At 41.0% G+C, this 14961-nt stretch overlaps 1 protein-coding gene across 1 annotated transcript; it reads right to left on the bottom strand.

Annotated features, from left to right (window-relative positions):
* Positions 1–9587: 9587 nt before the first annotated feature.
* ikzf4 (IKAROS family zinc finger 4) lies at positions 9588–14524 on the bottom strand (the record flags this gene model as incomplete). The annotated part of the gene is made up of 8 exons (XM_079226769.1): positions 9588–10405; positions 10728–10859; positions 10972–11124; positions 11787–11954; positions 12068–12370; positions 12502–12627; positions 12698–12752; positions 14495–14524. The coding sequence occupies 8 exons, from the start codon at positions 14522–14524 to the stop codon at positions 9588–9590; spliced, it is 1785 nt and encodes a 594-aa protein (XP_079082895.1).
* Positions 14525–14961: the final 437 nt, after the last annotated feature.

A 14961-nucleotide genomic window follows, 5' to 3' on the forward strand; every position in this document is an offset into this window, starting at 1 on the left:
TCTGTGGTCAGGCTCGGTGCCCCTGTGGAGCGAGATGGAGAGCTGGAGTTAAGGTGGGAGGGCTATAACTTTGCAGTGGTTGTGCGTTTGTGATATGCCAGCACTCCTCACGTGTATAACGATGCCGTGAATAAGAGCCTGCATGAGTGAAATGGCATGGGGTGATAATGCATGTTGAGTTATCCACCCTCTGCACATACACAGCATACACAGCATGACCTTTTGGTTGTCTTGGCTTGATGGCCTTTTTCTCTGTTGGCCCAGTTTTTGTTGTAATTAAATATTTTCTAAACCTCAAGACTGCTGAGATAAACACCTCTTCGCCATGAAACATCACCTCTAAATACCTAAAAGTGGTCTTCACTCTATTGCAAACACGGAATGGCCAGCTTTAAGTACCGTATGACCAAAACATTGAAATGAAAAGGCAGTAGTTATGCAACAAGAAAAGGTTAAAATCCCCAATCACGCATCTGTGAATGGTTAACCTAGCAGTCCCAGACAAGAGGCAACAAACAGATAAAGTGACATGTCAAAATCGGTTGCACAGGAATTAAGTGTTTTAGGTGGAAAACTGTGAGTCAGAGTGCGACTTTGGACCATTGTATATTCTGGGGGAGATCATATGCTAGCAAACACTGTTATTCCTCCTGTAAACAGAGCTGTAATGACAGGGAAAGACGCTGGGCAAGGACAACCTACAGTAGAATATGTTTACGGACATCTGACAATGTATGGGTACAGCACGGCAACATTTCAGCTCTGAGATCCACATGAAACACATACGCACAAACTGTGGTGGAATCTATGTGACACAGCATGAGCCCGTGCATCATTTCACCTGTCAGCACGGATGAAACCTGCATTTATTTAAATTAAACAGACTGGTCAGTGATACATGACAGCAATATGTTTCGATATTGAATGTTAACACGTCTCTTCATCCAAATGTATCTCAAACTGTTCAAATGTGTGATGCATTCCTACAGTGGCGTGTTCCTGTTTTACTTGCCTAGATGTGAGATACTCTGTGGTAGTGAACTATGACTAACTATAGCAAGTCAGGGTTACTGTATCTGCACTCAACCAGTAAAGATGACTTTTCTATCGGTTGGCCCACAATGACATCTTCTGGATATGCGGTCTTTGAGTGAATACACAGTATTAAGAAATCTCTGAAGGTATGGGGGCCATTATCTTTCATAGTAATACTATTGGAAACAAAAAGAGAAATGCTCAGTTTTTGGTTTTAATTACAAGCTGTGTTTTACACCGACAGTGGGCGAGTGCTCAGCACTGACACAGCAGTAGAGGAATGTTTATTTGCTGAAGTTTAGGAGCTGAGTGGCTTGCAGGAACTATGACACATTCCTGTGTCACTGCCTCCTGCTCGCAGACCGACTACAGCACTCACACTGGCGCCCCATGTGTTGGATCATGGCTGCACAGACACACACAACTATTCCCTCCTCACACGTCCTGCAGACATCCACAAATTGTGGCATCTTTGGAATCTGTGAGCATGCCCAAACCACATGCTCATTCGTGGCGACTTAGTATGACATGACTTCCTCTGCCTAATGCTTCCCTTGTGTGTCACAGTGAATGTGTGTGGCAGTTGTACAGCAGTGATAAATTATTGACACCTTACTTCAGCACAAAGTCCCACAAAGTGTCCAAGTGTGCATGTGCTGATATTTGTGTATGTGCTCACTTGCATGTCTGCTGGACACACCTCTCCATCTTTCCCTCTGCACTCCATTCCATTATCCACAGCATCTGGCAGCCAAAGCCTGTAAAGAAGACGTTTCTCTTGGCAACTGTTTTCATCGAGGCAGTGACACAGGGGACAGCCAACCACAGGAGCCACACATCTTCCAATCTACATGCATACTGAGAACTGCTTGCATAACAGAACCGCCCCAATCTCCCTCTCTCTCTCAAAAACACACACAACTTCTTTCTCCATGTCACACTCACACATGATACTGCTCCCACCCACCCTTGTCTCTCTGCAATATACTCACCCAAGCTTTGAGGGATAATCGCTTCCAGAGCCAGAGCTGTCCTACAAACTGTGCCAGCAGGCTTTCAGCACATTTTGCACCCTAAAACGTTCCTTCTGGCCCCTGTATGTATAAATGCTGCTAGTAAAAATGTCCTCTTGCGGGATTAATAAAGTAACTATCTATCTATTTATCTATCTAAATGAATATTACGTGAGTTCAATGCATTAGCTGGGTGAGCTACACTGCAGAAGTGCTGTGATTTCATGTACAAAAGTGTTCAATTTAGGGACAATACATGTTGCATTTAGTTGACATGGGCAGTGTCCAAAGTGTGAGTTGAATTGTAAAAATTGCTCTGCAACTGTTATCATTTGGGATACAACAATCAACACATACTGAAAGGACAATGGACCCACATTGCCTTGCAGAGGAGATTACTGAAAGATGAATTGCACCCTGAGTTCACCTAAATGTGTCCTTGCCCGACACCAAGGAAATAAACACATTCTTTCCATAAATGAAATGGTGCAATAAGTGGATTAATTAATATCACATGCCTATTGTAGCTCATTCAGGGTGCAGCTGCAGTGAGCAACTTGTGTGAACTGCAAGCATGTTGGGAGACATATTTGTTTTCTTGGAATGCTAGTCATCAACCTTTCTGACATCTGGATCATCTAAAAGAATGAATGTATTAGCTTGATAGAATCATTGTTTTGGTTTTGATAGGCTACCAGCTACACATTTATCTAGCAGCCAGAAGATTTCCTCTGCAAATCCTCTGGAATATCAAGTGTGTTGGATTTCGGCTTCATTCGCTTTTTGGAAAATTGATGAATGAGGTGGCTCATGAAGAACTGTGGGGAGTGGAGCGGATGCAAGTCAAGTGAATTGCATACTGTTTTGTCCACACATTAGTCCAACTGTTTTTCTTTAGGTCTCCTTCCTTGTTTAAAGTGAACTTCTGTCTTCTTCGTTTTCATCTTAACAGTTGTATACCATCTGAAATGCTCCCCTGAGACCCTGGAGAAAGAATGATTAGAACACGAGATATGTGTACTATTCTATCTGTTTACGAGCTTTAGCTGAGGAAAGGACGCTCTATACAAGCACACCTCAGTAAGTCATGGTGCTGGAATATTAGCCCACAATTTTGAGACAACAATGCTCACTAATGAGCCAATATACCTGTTCGTACACCTAAGAGAGTTGCTGTTTATCGTTTCAAAATGAGTACATTTAAGGTTTTATCAAACATATCAATAGTGACTGCTAAACACAGTCTACATATCGGCCTGAATTTCAGTTTCCCAAACCACAGTAGTCTCCCAATTAACCTCCACGTGGAGTGTGAGGAAACATGCAGTAAGAGCCTGCCCTAAGTATAGGCTCAATACATGTGAGGCGGTCATTGTGTGTTTTACTACTGTACAGCCATGTGTCATCCTCACAGTGCTGCCGACCATCAGATCAAGCCAGCGGAGAAGTGTTGACTTGTAAATGATCAACAGCTGCCATCTAGTGGAATAAACGTTGAAGTACAACGTTTAAGTTGGCCTACTCCAACTAAACAAATTAATGGACACGCCATGTGCAGTGACAACCTTGTCACTAGCTACACAGAACATAAGCTACAAATAAAGATGAGTTGCTATCATTTATTTATAAAATAGTCGTTGCATTTAAAGGCAGGAACAATGGGTTTTACGCTCGCTGCTTGAGTGTCCTTCCGTCAAACCAGAACATGTTAATGTTAGACTACTGCAGGAATTGGCTTGCATTAACATTAAATGAGTTGCTGTTCAATGAGTAGGTAACAGTAAAGTAACGGGTAACTCAAAATAAACCCCAAATTAGTTCTAATACTTGTGTTATTTTATATAATTTTTTCCAAAATTTATTTGCGAAAAAAATGTATATAAAAAAAAAATCACTTTTATAATATATTTTGATCATAACTATCAACACCCAGCATGATAAGAGCAAGATTTCCAAAAAATGCCTTCTCGAGCCGCCCCCGAGCTTTTCCAGATGCATGCTTCAAGACTTAAACAACAACCTACAGAGTAAACAAAGCCTTGGGGAGTTACCAAGGTGTTTTAGTCAAACATTTAAAAGTTATAACCTTTATGCCTAAACACCATCGGTTTGTGGCATGCTGGGTATAAACATTTGCATACATTTCTGCTTAAGACGTGTGACTCGTTCTAAGAAACCTCGAGTGGGAGAAGAAAACAGTCCGGCCGCATTTGGATTTTTCATTTAATATACTACACACAAGGATCTGTCATGTTTTATTAGACTCCTATAAGCTCGTAGGGTTACAAAGAAGTGTCTTTTATTGAAATCCGACTTTGTAAAGTGTACTTATTAACGATCTAGTGTTACGGCCGCCCCACGGAAATGACGGCGAGGTTTTGGGGTTTATGTAATTACATAAACTTAACAGTAAGTTACTTTTTTTCTGAGCGAATAGAACTCTTCCCACAAGGCTTTAATGTATTTCAAGGCTTCAAGGCTTTGTGTATCTTTACTTTTACTCAAGTATGGCTTTTGGGTACTTTATAGAACCACTGGTTTCAACTCCAGCCAGCCTCTAGTCATGTTTATATTACATTATTCTGTTCCTCCTGCCATATCACTAACTCTGCTGTAGTTCCACTCCCTCCTGCTCTCTGCCTCACCTGAGCCTTCCCCTCACCTGTATCTCATTCCCTTATTGCTGGTTCAGTTTCCCTTCTCCTCTGCCCTTTGTCTCAAGTCATTACAATACGATTTGGGACTTGTTAGGACTCTGGACTTCATTTCCAAGACTTGAGGCTTACTGGTAGGTTGCAAAATAGTTAGTTTTTCCCACCTTTAGGACAATGAAAATAATTAACTTTTGTCTTTCTTTTATTTTTTTGTGATTTGTGGTCAACCAACCAATTCAATTCAATTCAGTTTATTTTATATAGCCCAACATCACAAATACAAGTTTGCCTCGGAGGGTTTTACAATCTGTACACATAACCACAAACAACAGGTCACAGATGTCCTTGCCTTGAGAAAGCCGCGCCAAAAAGTTGTGTTTAAATGACACACAATTATACTCATACAAAGATTATCTCTGCCAACTTTAAACAGCACCTTAATTAATCCTCAACTTGCACACATACTTAATTGATATATGCTGCACCCCCCCTGCTGCAGTCTCAAACACTGCTTCCTGGCTCAGGGTTCTATGCTTTGACCTCAAAGCTATATGCTCTGACCTCAGGGATCTATGCTCTAACCTCAGCTAGTTCCAAAAAGCCCAGTCTGACGTGCTGGATGTCGCTCTGTTTCTGTATCTTTTCTCGTAATTACGACATCCTGATCTCGTAATTACGACATCCTGATCTCGTAATTACGAGATCCTGACCTGATTACGAAAGGTGCCATACTGGCCACTGTATGGCATGTATGTGTACAGGCGTCTGTATGCATGTATGTGTACAGGCGTCTGTATGCATGTATGTGTACAGGCGTCTTCTTAGACGGTTCCGTTGCCTTAGCTACTCCTTGGGGATCTAGGATTTTAACAGGTGCCGCACAGTTCTTTGAGTCACTGTAGCATCCCCGGCAGAATTATAGTCTGGAGTCTTTAAGTGATGGTTCGTAAAGGTTTATTGAACTCACCGTAAGAACTATGAAGAAAAACGGAAATAGCAGCTTAAGCTCTGACACAGACAAAAAACGTAACCATCTAAAACAATATTTTCTCAAAAAATGAACTTGAACAGGTGCAAACCTTGTGCCCATATCAGCCAGGTGCTAAACTAATACATCCGTAACCTTTTTATCACTGTTTTCCGTTGTTATGGCAACTTTTCCTTTCTGCCCGTTTCTTACTAACAACTTCCGTTTTTTTCTACCTTCAAAATAAGAGCGCAACCGGAAATGCAATCTCGTAATTACGAGATCAGGATTTCGTAATTACGAGAAAATATCTCGTAATTACGAGATCAGGATGTCGTAATTACGAGAAAAGGGGTCTATTTTTTTTTATCCAGTGAATGCAATGCGCTTCCGTAGAAAACAGATATTGTGTATTAGTGAATAGTGTGTTGTAAATTGGGTGACAAGTATCTCTTAGAGGGCCATGCCTTCTCAAAGCTTCCTGAAGTCAGGTCTGCAATTCTTTGTAACTATAAATTCACAACTAAAATAATTTTCTCAGAACTGTAAAAGCTGCACATACCACGAGTAGCGTGTTTCTTGTGTTGTGCAAAATCATCAGACCAGCTCTAATGATCAAAATGCTCAATATTGGGTCCATTGAATTGTTTTACAACCGACGTCTTTCATCTTAAAGGCAGCGACGGCATAACTGAAAAATGGTAACCCCGAACTAAAGCGGTAAATTGGGCGGTCTTACGTGAGCTGTTTCTTTTCTTTTCTTTTTATAGGTTGTAGAAGTGGTTTTGAATTGCACTTGTAGTCAAAGGTTAGAAAATTGTCTGTCAAATTTTAAACACATCGTAGAACTTTCCTTTAGACGGCATGCATGTCTTGTCTTCATCAGGGTGATGGGTGCATTGAAGGTCACACAGGTCGTAAGTAAAAGTATACAAACGAATACTCTCTGTATATTTATGTGATTTTTACATAGTGAGATCTGTATTTCTGAATGTTGTCATTCACTGCAGGGGTGGTTATATTTATGTACTTTTTAAATTGCACCTGGAATGTATATGTAGGAGCAGACAAAACAGATTTTCCACTGCAGAGAAAAAAAAGGTCAAAACCCACCTGAAACAGACAAAACAAAAGTCTGTCACATTTGGGCGAAATGTCATGTGAATATAAAGCAGTCTAAGTTTAGCCTTATTCTTTGTTCACACTTTACCTAATTCAAAAGTACATCTCAGAAGAAATACACTGCGTACCCATACCTTTGAAGGCCTTAACATACATAAGAATATGAAATACTTTTTAGATACATTGTAGTTACACTTTATATACTATACTACAGTATAGTAAACTACTATCCTATACTATGTATGTATTTTTACTATTTTAATTAAAGTTTAGATTATACTATATTTGCCTTCTATGATAATTAACAAACATTAAATGTGTATTTATTGATGTAAACCTTTTAAAACAAGGAAAATTACCAAAAAGTTAAAATTGAACATTTCAAGACAAAATAAATGATTAGGCTTCATTTACAACATCCACAACACATACAGTAGTGTTTACCTTTGTAAATGTTATACTGATTAATTTAGCATGCACTTTTTGTTTCAATCACACGACGTAACTGGAATATTTGTAGGTAGTAATGTAATATCTAATATAAACCTTTTTCTTATTATTAACTAAATATACCGGCAGATTACTACCAAATTCTTTACATCCTAAAATATGTCATGGACTGATGGATACAGCTGTGTAAAACGTTTTTATAGCAGTAGTAAGCACAGTTAAATAGTATTAATAGTGTGTGATCATATTGATCGAGTAATGTCCTGTGAGTCCTTGCAAAGCCTGTAAGACGTGGAAATAAATTAAATATCTAATCTGCTTGTCTTTTGTATTTTCACATCATGAGAAACTGAATGATAAACTCTTCTGTGCACTTTGATTGAAAAATAAGCACACAGATGTGGATGCCATCATAGTCGAACGAGAGAAAATCACTTTTACAATAAACTCAACTTTATTGACAGTAAAAAGTTTCGAGAATATCGAGGGGCACGCATCTGTAACTGCAAGAACATCTCGGAAAGCAACATGACTTGTTGAAATAATGAGGCAGTTGTACATCTTTAACTTTGAGGTAAAGTGTTTTGTCATGTTACATCATTCACAAAATATCGTATAACATTTAAAAGTCTACACAAGGAGACAAAAACCCATGCCTCATTTTCACTTCTTGAAATTACTTCACATTTCAAAAATAATTCACAATTCAGGGATAAGCAGAAAATGACAAGCACACATGCTATATTCCATTCACACACATTTCTCTACTTATCAAACGAAGTGCATCTTTAGATTACTTTTTTCTCAAACAGTTTCAAGTATATTTTTGCCTGCGATCAATCAAAATTAAGTTAAACTATGAAGCAGCAAACCTACAATAACAAGTAAGAATACTGAGTTTGGTCTCATTCATGTTCCCAATATTAACATTATCAGATAACTCACCATACTGTAGCAATAAGGTATTTGGGTGCTATAAAGAAGCAGGAGGTAACATTTTATGGACTTGAGGAATATGCTGGATAAGATTTGGAATATAGCTGATAAATACACCAAGGCTGAAACAAACAACACTAAATAGATAATCACAAGTGATAACTGAACAGATCGAAAATGATTTGTTAATTCATTTTAAATAACAAATTTGTTAATTCACTTACATTAAGCAAATTGTTTAAATTCTCAGCCTCAATCGCTGAGTGCAAAACAGCAAAATAGTTGTTTTAGTTGAACTGATTTTCAATTTTCAATGTCACACATTGCAGCAAACTTCAGTGTAGAACGCAGAACCAGTGCAACGCTTTCTGTTGAAGGCCGGCTCCGTTAACAATACACTGGTGTTGCAAAATAGATGATCAAATATGGTAAGTATTATGTAATTTATCAGTGCAGTAGAACAATCACGGAAAAAAAATGGTAAAGCCATCAAGTGCTTCGGCAAAGATGGTCATACATAAGCAGGGACCCTAAAAGTGCAATCCTGTATAGGTGTAGCACCCTGGGCCGTCTCAGTCAGGCTCTTACTGTACACTACATGGCTCGTGGTCTGATCTGCACCAGTATGCTAAGGCTCACTTTAAAATCCAAAAACCTACTAAACAGCTGAGCCCTAAAGACCCTCAACATTTTCAAGTTCATTTCCCTCACTTTGTCCCGATAGTCTCTCTGTGCAACTGTAAATATTCTCTCTTCTGAGGTGACTTCACACGTGCTGTAAACAATGTATTCCCACAGCAGCGCACTACTGTAGGAGTTAAGGCAATCCATTACTGTGCTTTGTCTGTGACAAAAGCTCCTCCCAAATCCAGAGGTACAAAGCTCTCAGTGCATATTAAGCATACCTGACACACGACACAAAGTACCCACCTCAACCACAAAAACAAAGCTCTTAGTACATACTAAGCAAATATAATTCTTTAAAATGTACATGCCATGCTTAACTTAACTTCCTGTGCACAACCTTCCAAAAGTGCTAACTAAATCACTTAGCAAAAGATGGCTAGTTTGATTTCCGAGCACCAGTTCCTCTACAGTTTTTTTTAAGTTAAGAGGAAATCCCCAAAGAAGGCACTTTTGAAGCAAAACCAGTAGTTTTGCCGGATGATTTTATATGGGAGCGCAATCAATCATAGAATACAATTTGCCTCCACTAAACTCTAAATGGTGCGGCGAAAAGATCTTTCACTCACGTCTGCTTTAGTTTAATAAATGTTCTCACTGTAAAACCACAAATCCTTTTCCTGACACTAGGGATTTAAAGCAACTGATCTGGTGCAGAACAAACGGGAGCCTACAACTTTAGAGAGCAACAGTCGTCTCTCCTCCTCCGACCACTCTCCCCTCTCCTCAGCCCACCTGATGCTCTCCGCGGCTGATGTGAGACGAGAACTCGTAGCGGTCCTGGCTGCGGTGGCCACAGATGTTGCACTCGAAGGGTTGGCGGAAACCGTGGCAACCCATGTGGATGGTGAACATGACATGGTCCAGGAAGAGGATGCGACAGTGCCGGCAGTGGAAGGAGCGCATAGGCCGACCATCTCTGTCTAACACCTGCACAATCTCCTTGGAAGAAAGGGGCGAGACGGGGCTCCTCTTTATGGTGGGCGGCACAGGACACGCTCTCTCCCACTCGGGGTTCAAGTCTTTGGCCTGCCTGGGGCTGGAAGTGGAATGGCTGCGCGGCAGTGTTGGGGTTTGGTAGTGGAGGTGGTGGTTGTTGGAGGTACTTGTCGGGGCTGTAGCCCTTGTGCTCTGCTCTTCTGCTGTGCTCTCTGTGTCTGTAGAGTCGGGGCAGCCGTTGGGCGAGGTGATGTGCCAACGGGTTGAGCGCTGGTCATCGCGGCCTTCACCCGCCTGCTGTCTCGCCAGGCCAAAGGATGCTGCTGCCAGCCTGCCTCCAGCATGGGCTCGGGGGCCCTGAGGAGTCAAGTTGTTGCTGACGGAGCCCATAATCGTGCGTATCTCCGTCAGGAAGGCAGGATGGAGCTGAGACAGTGCAGGCGGCTCATGGTTCTCCCTTTTACCTCTGCTGCCTTGGAGATGTGGACTGGGCAACCCAGCAGAGTCCCCAGATGGCTGAGAGCTCATGAGGTCCGCCTCCTTCTCAGAGCCAGAGGACAATTCGTAAGGTGCTTCAGGTAGGTCAAGGTGCATGTGCTTTTCACCTATGAAGAGGAATATCAGTAACACAGTGATTAGGATGAAAGGTCTCCTGGTTTACTTCTCCGTTTTCATGGAGCAACATGGACCAGGTGTCTCCAAACTGGTAACTGCAAGTTGACTCTTGACTGACAGCATTGCAGGACAGCTGATAATATTAGACAAAGATCAATTTCGTATTAATTCTATCCTTTTTTAAGCTAAATATAAAACATTGTGTGATTTAAATGAAAAATATATACTATGCATTTATAATAGGTTATACATATATTTATCCACTCTTACCTAATATGAATAACATGGATTGACGTATTTAAATTAACTCACCCAAAAACTTCTGTGGTGTTGACCTCTTGCGCTTGGTGATGCTAATAGCCAGTCTATCCACAAATTGGATTTTTTCATTGGATGGCTGGAGCAAAGGTTTTGTAATTGTCTCCATAGTTACTGACTCTTCGCCTGCAAACAAAAGTCAAACTCATTATGTGTATAAATATTTGTATCTTGCTTTATTCAATCTATTTGCATTTACAAGCAAGAAGACACTTTCTTGTGTGGTGTGATATGTTACCCTGTGCTGTCTGTGCAATGACTGCTGTCTGGTGGTCCAAACTCTTCAAATAGCTGTGGCAGCGCTCCAGATGTTCCTCCAGTGTGCTCTGTTGTTTATAGCTGCGACTACAGTAGCTGCACTTGAAAGGTTTTCCTACTGTTGGAGACGAAGCTGCAATTCAGACACAGAATTAATAGATGGATACAATTTTACCCTGGGTGGGTACTGTTGACCAAATGTAATCCGCTGAGAAATATTGTGTAAACTACTATAGTGGTGTTGTTTATAATAATATGTTTTGGTAGGGGATTTTCTTTTCGAAAAGAATAACTAATTATTGGCTATGTTTGAGAAAATGGATTTCCCCATTGATTGGCAATTCCTGAAATTGTTCTATATTGCTCGCCAATGACGACAGAAAACGCCTCACCCTTTACCGCAACGTTTCCTCTTAATACGCCGTCGGAAAGACTGACGTCAATTCGCTGAAATCCAGTTTGTAAGAATCCTTTCTTCGAAAATGAACCGCTTAGACCCGTGGAGATCCATCGAGACCTACTGTATCGTACTGTGTGTCAACAGGATTTCCTGTTTTCACAAATTTTAAATGTCACATTTTCTTTCTCAGTACATTATGGTGTACCTATTTCCTCTGAGCTTTTGGGTCGTTCTAATGAATCCCCACTTCCACCGCTTACCGTTGTTCAATACATTATACTTCATCACATTAAGGATGGAACAACTGCATTCATCTAGTTCAATAACTGACTCTTCGTGGCTTATGTTTAATGTGTTCAGTACTGTTGCATTGCACTTAAAGCTCACTGATTTACCTGCATGTGTGCGTAGATGTCCAGCCAGGGCATCTCTCCGGCGACAAGCGTAGTTGCAAACGGGACATTTGAAAGGCTTCTCTCCCGAATGCAACTTGATGTGGCGCAATAAGTTCCCCTTCTGGGTGAAGGAAGCTCCACACTGGTTACACTGGAACGGCCTCTCACCTATGTACACATGGACAGACAGAGAATTTTAGAGGTAATCGTTTCACGTATTGCCTTTTATTTCATGATATTTAGGGTAATACTCTGTCACTGCCTTGCTGGCTTGTTCCCACCTGTGTGGCTACGCTTGTGCACCATCAGCACGTTGGGCCCGATGCAGATCATGCCGCACACCTCACACTGGAGCTTCCCATTGGGCAGGCGGAGAGGTCCTGGTGAAGCAGAGTTTGGACTGGCCATCTCATTATAAATGCTCCCTCTGTCTCTTCCAGCCCCAGCGTACTCTGTGCTCCCTTCCTCTTTGGGGTCTCCTCTGTCATCCCCCCTGCCATCGTCGCTCACAGCCTCTCTGTTCTCTGGCTGTGGAGCACCTGGTGACTCATCATCGCTGCACAGCTCAACCTTGATGGAGTTCGCTGTGTAGAGAGAGGGTGAGGAGGGGGGGGGGGGGGGGGGGGGGGGAAATCACATTTACTTTCATAATGTCAATGAAGAATTCTACCAGGTGTCCATGCGTCCACAATGAAACAAAGGAATGATAACTGACCACTAAGAGAGCGCCGTGGGGACGACTGCTGACTGTTTGAGGATCTTGCTGAAGGGCCCTGCAACCCGCTATAAAAATCATGTTCCGTTGATGACTCTCCTCCATTACCTGAGAAACAAATATGCCCTTGTTATTAAAGGAAGCACTGCAGTTTGGAGACTGTACACACTCATGTATATCGTTTATATAAACTTACCTTGTGCATATGAGCATCCATTGCAGTCATCAGCATTCATTCTCTCCCCAGATGCCTACAGAAATATGATTTTTAAAAAGGACTGTCAATGTAATTCTTTCCAATTTATAATTATCATTTTTGAGAAGATCCAATTTTCTAAATCTTAGTCTTATAATATCTTTGTTACTAACCACATTAAAAAATCCTTACCTGCTGTTTTTTGTTACAAGAATAGGAAAACAGATGGCTTTTCACTTTAAGTTCCAAGTGTCTAATAATGAGTTATCTGTAATAAACTAATTTAGTAAACTTTCTGCCCTCCTATATGAGAGGCTCTATATTTATAAAGCTCCTTGGAGGAGGAGTTAAAACTACTGGGGGTGGACAAAGTAGCAAAAACACTTCACGCTAATGACGTAAACTCAACAACATTAACATTATATATATATATATATATATATATATATATATATATATACATATATATATATGTGTATATATATACATATATATATATGTGTATATATACGTATATATACACATATATATACAGAATTTAAAACAAGTTAGAAAGCTATATATACACACATATATATATAAATAGTACAGTATACCTAACCTTAACCATATTGCCTATAGGCCTAGATGCAACAAAGCCAGTAGTGTATATATATGTGCACATATACATACATACATACATACATACATACATACATACATACATACATACATACATACATGAATACATGCATACATACATGCATACATAGATACATGTATGTATACATACGAGATTGTGTTGAGATTTAGGGTTATAGTTGCATGCTGACGTTTATCATTTGTTCTTTCTCATTTTTTCTGAAGAGGTATGCAGACTACCCCAATTTCCAACACAGGCGTTGCTGAGTTACAAGAATTCCAGACAGAGAACATATTGATTTGTATGTGAGTTAAGGTGAGGCTCTATTTTATTTCATGTTTAGGAGGGAAAAAAAGAGAGAGAGAAAGACCAAAATAGCCAGATGTACAATGCTGCACCTTTTGCTCAAATGGATGACAACAACAATGGACAGAGGAGACTATGGAGGGAGCAGGGGGGGCGGAGACAACGAAGCGCAGGGGAAATTAATATCCTGGCATTGGCCGCGCATGGAGAGCAACAGGCGCTGATGCAGCCGGGAGACGCGCCAGTCACACCAGGGCATGGCGGTAAAAAAAAAATAAAAATAAAAAAATAAAAGAAAGAAAGGGGGACGCGCAGCAGTGCCGACCCTTTGCCTGACAAGCCTCTCCGAACTGTGCAGTAACACACACCGCGTTACATTGTCAAATAACTACCACGCTGCTCTATGTGCGCGCGGCTATACACTTGTTTTAGCTGCTCGGTGGATTTAGTCTGTTATGACACCAGTCAGCTCGTGGACGGTCGAGACAGTGGCGAGACACAACGGCAATGTGTTGCAGGAGACACAAACGGCAATGTGTTGCAGGAGTTGCCCGACTCTTGAATCGTCCGCATGAACGTGTAGCTGCCGTCAAACCGGCCATACAATGTTTCTCACGAGCCGTTGCTATGGCACCCGACCACAAGACAAACGGCTTTCACCAACTACTGAAAAACATGCCGCACTTTCAGCACCAAACCCGACGGTTGGTCTTACCGAGCGCCGCGTGCGGTGCACGAGCCTCCGTCTTACCTGGCGCCCCGTCCGCGTTTCCCTTTTTTAATTGTCTGGATAGCTGTTTGTTTTCCCAGGCGACGACATGACCTCCGGGATTTTTTTTTTTTTTTTTTTTTTTTTTTTTTTTTTTTACCTGGGAATCCCAAACAACTTCCGGGCCCATGCTGGGATACAGACCGAATAACTGTACAACAGATCTCCTGATTCAGTGATTGCCGAATGCATCGATGCATGTCAGCTCCGGGTACAGGTGGTGCAAATGTGATGAAACGTAATGCCATGAGAAGAAGGCTATACACACGACTATTATAGGCAGCTGCGCATTCATATCTGAAAGAAATACGAGCTATGTATAGAAAGCACGCGACATATAATACAATTATTTATTGGAAATTCAGACACGTGTTTATGAACAAGGTCTCTTCCGGAAATGCTGGAGAATGTAGTAAGCGGGTAATTTCACATTTGCGTCTACCTTTATTACGTGTTCATTACATACTTTAATACTTAATTTGAGTATTTATGCTTTGAAATAATAGGATGTGTACTTGGCTTTAGTTTAGTGTTTAAAAGCAAGCAAGCAAACGCATAGTAAAACAT

The sequence above is a fragment of the Taurulus bubalis genome (genome assembly GCF_910589615.1).
Source record: "Taurulus bubalis genome assembly, chromosome: 11".
In the NCBI taxonomy this organism is placed as follows: Eukaryota; Metazoa; Chordata; class Actinopteri; order Perciformes; family Cottidae; genus Taurulus; species Taurulus bubalis.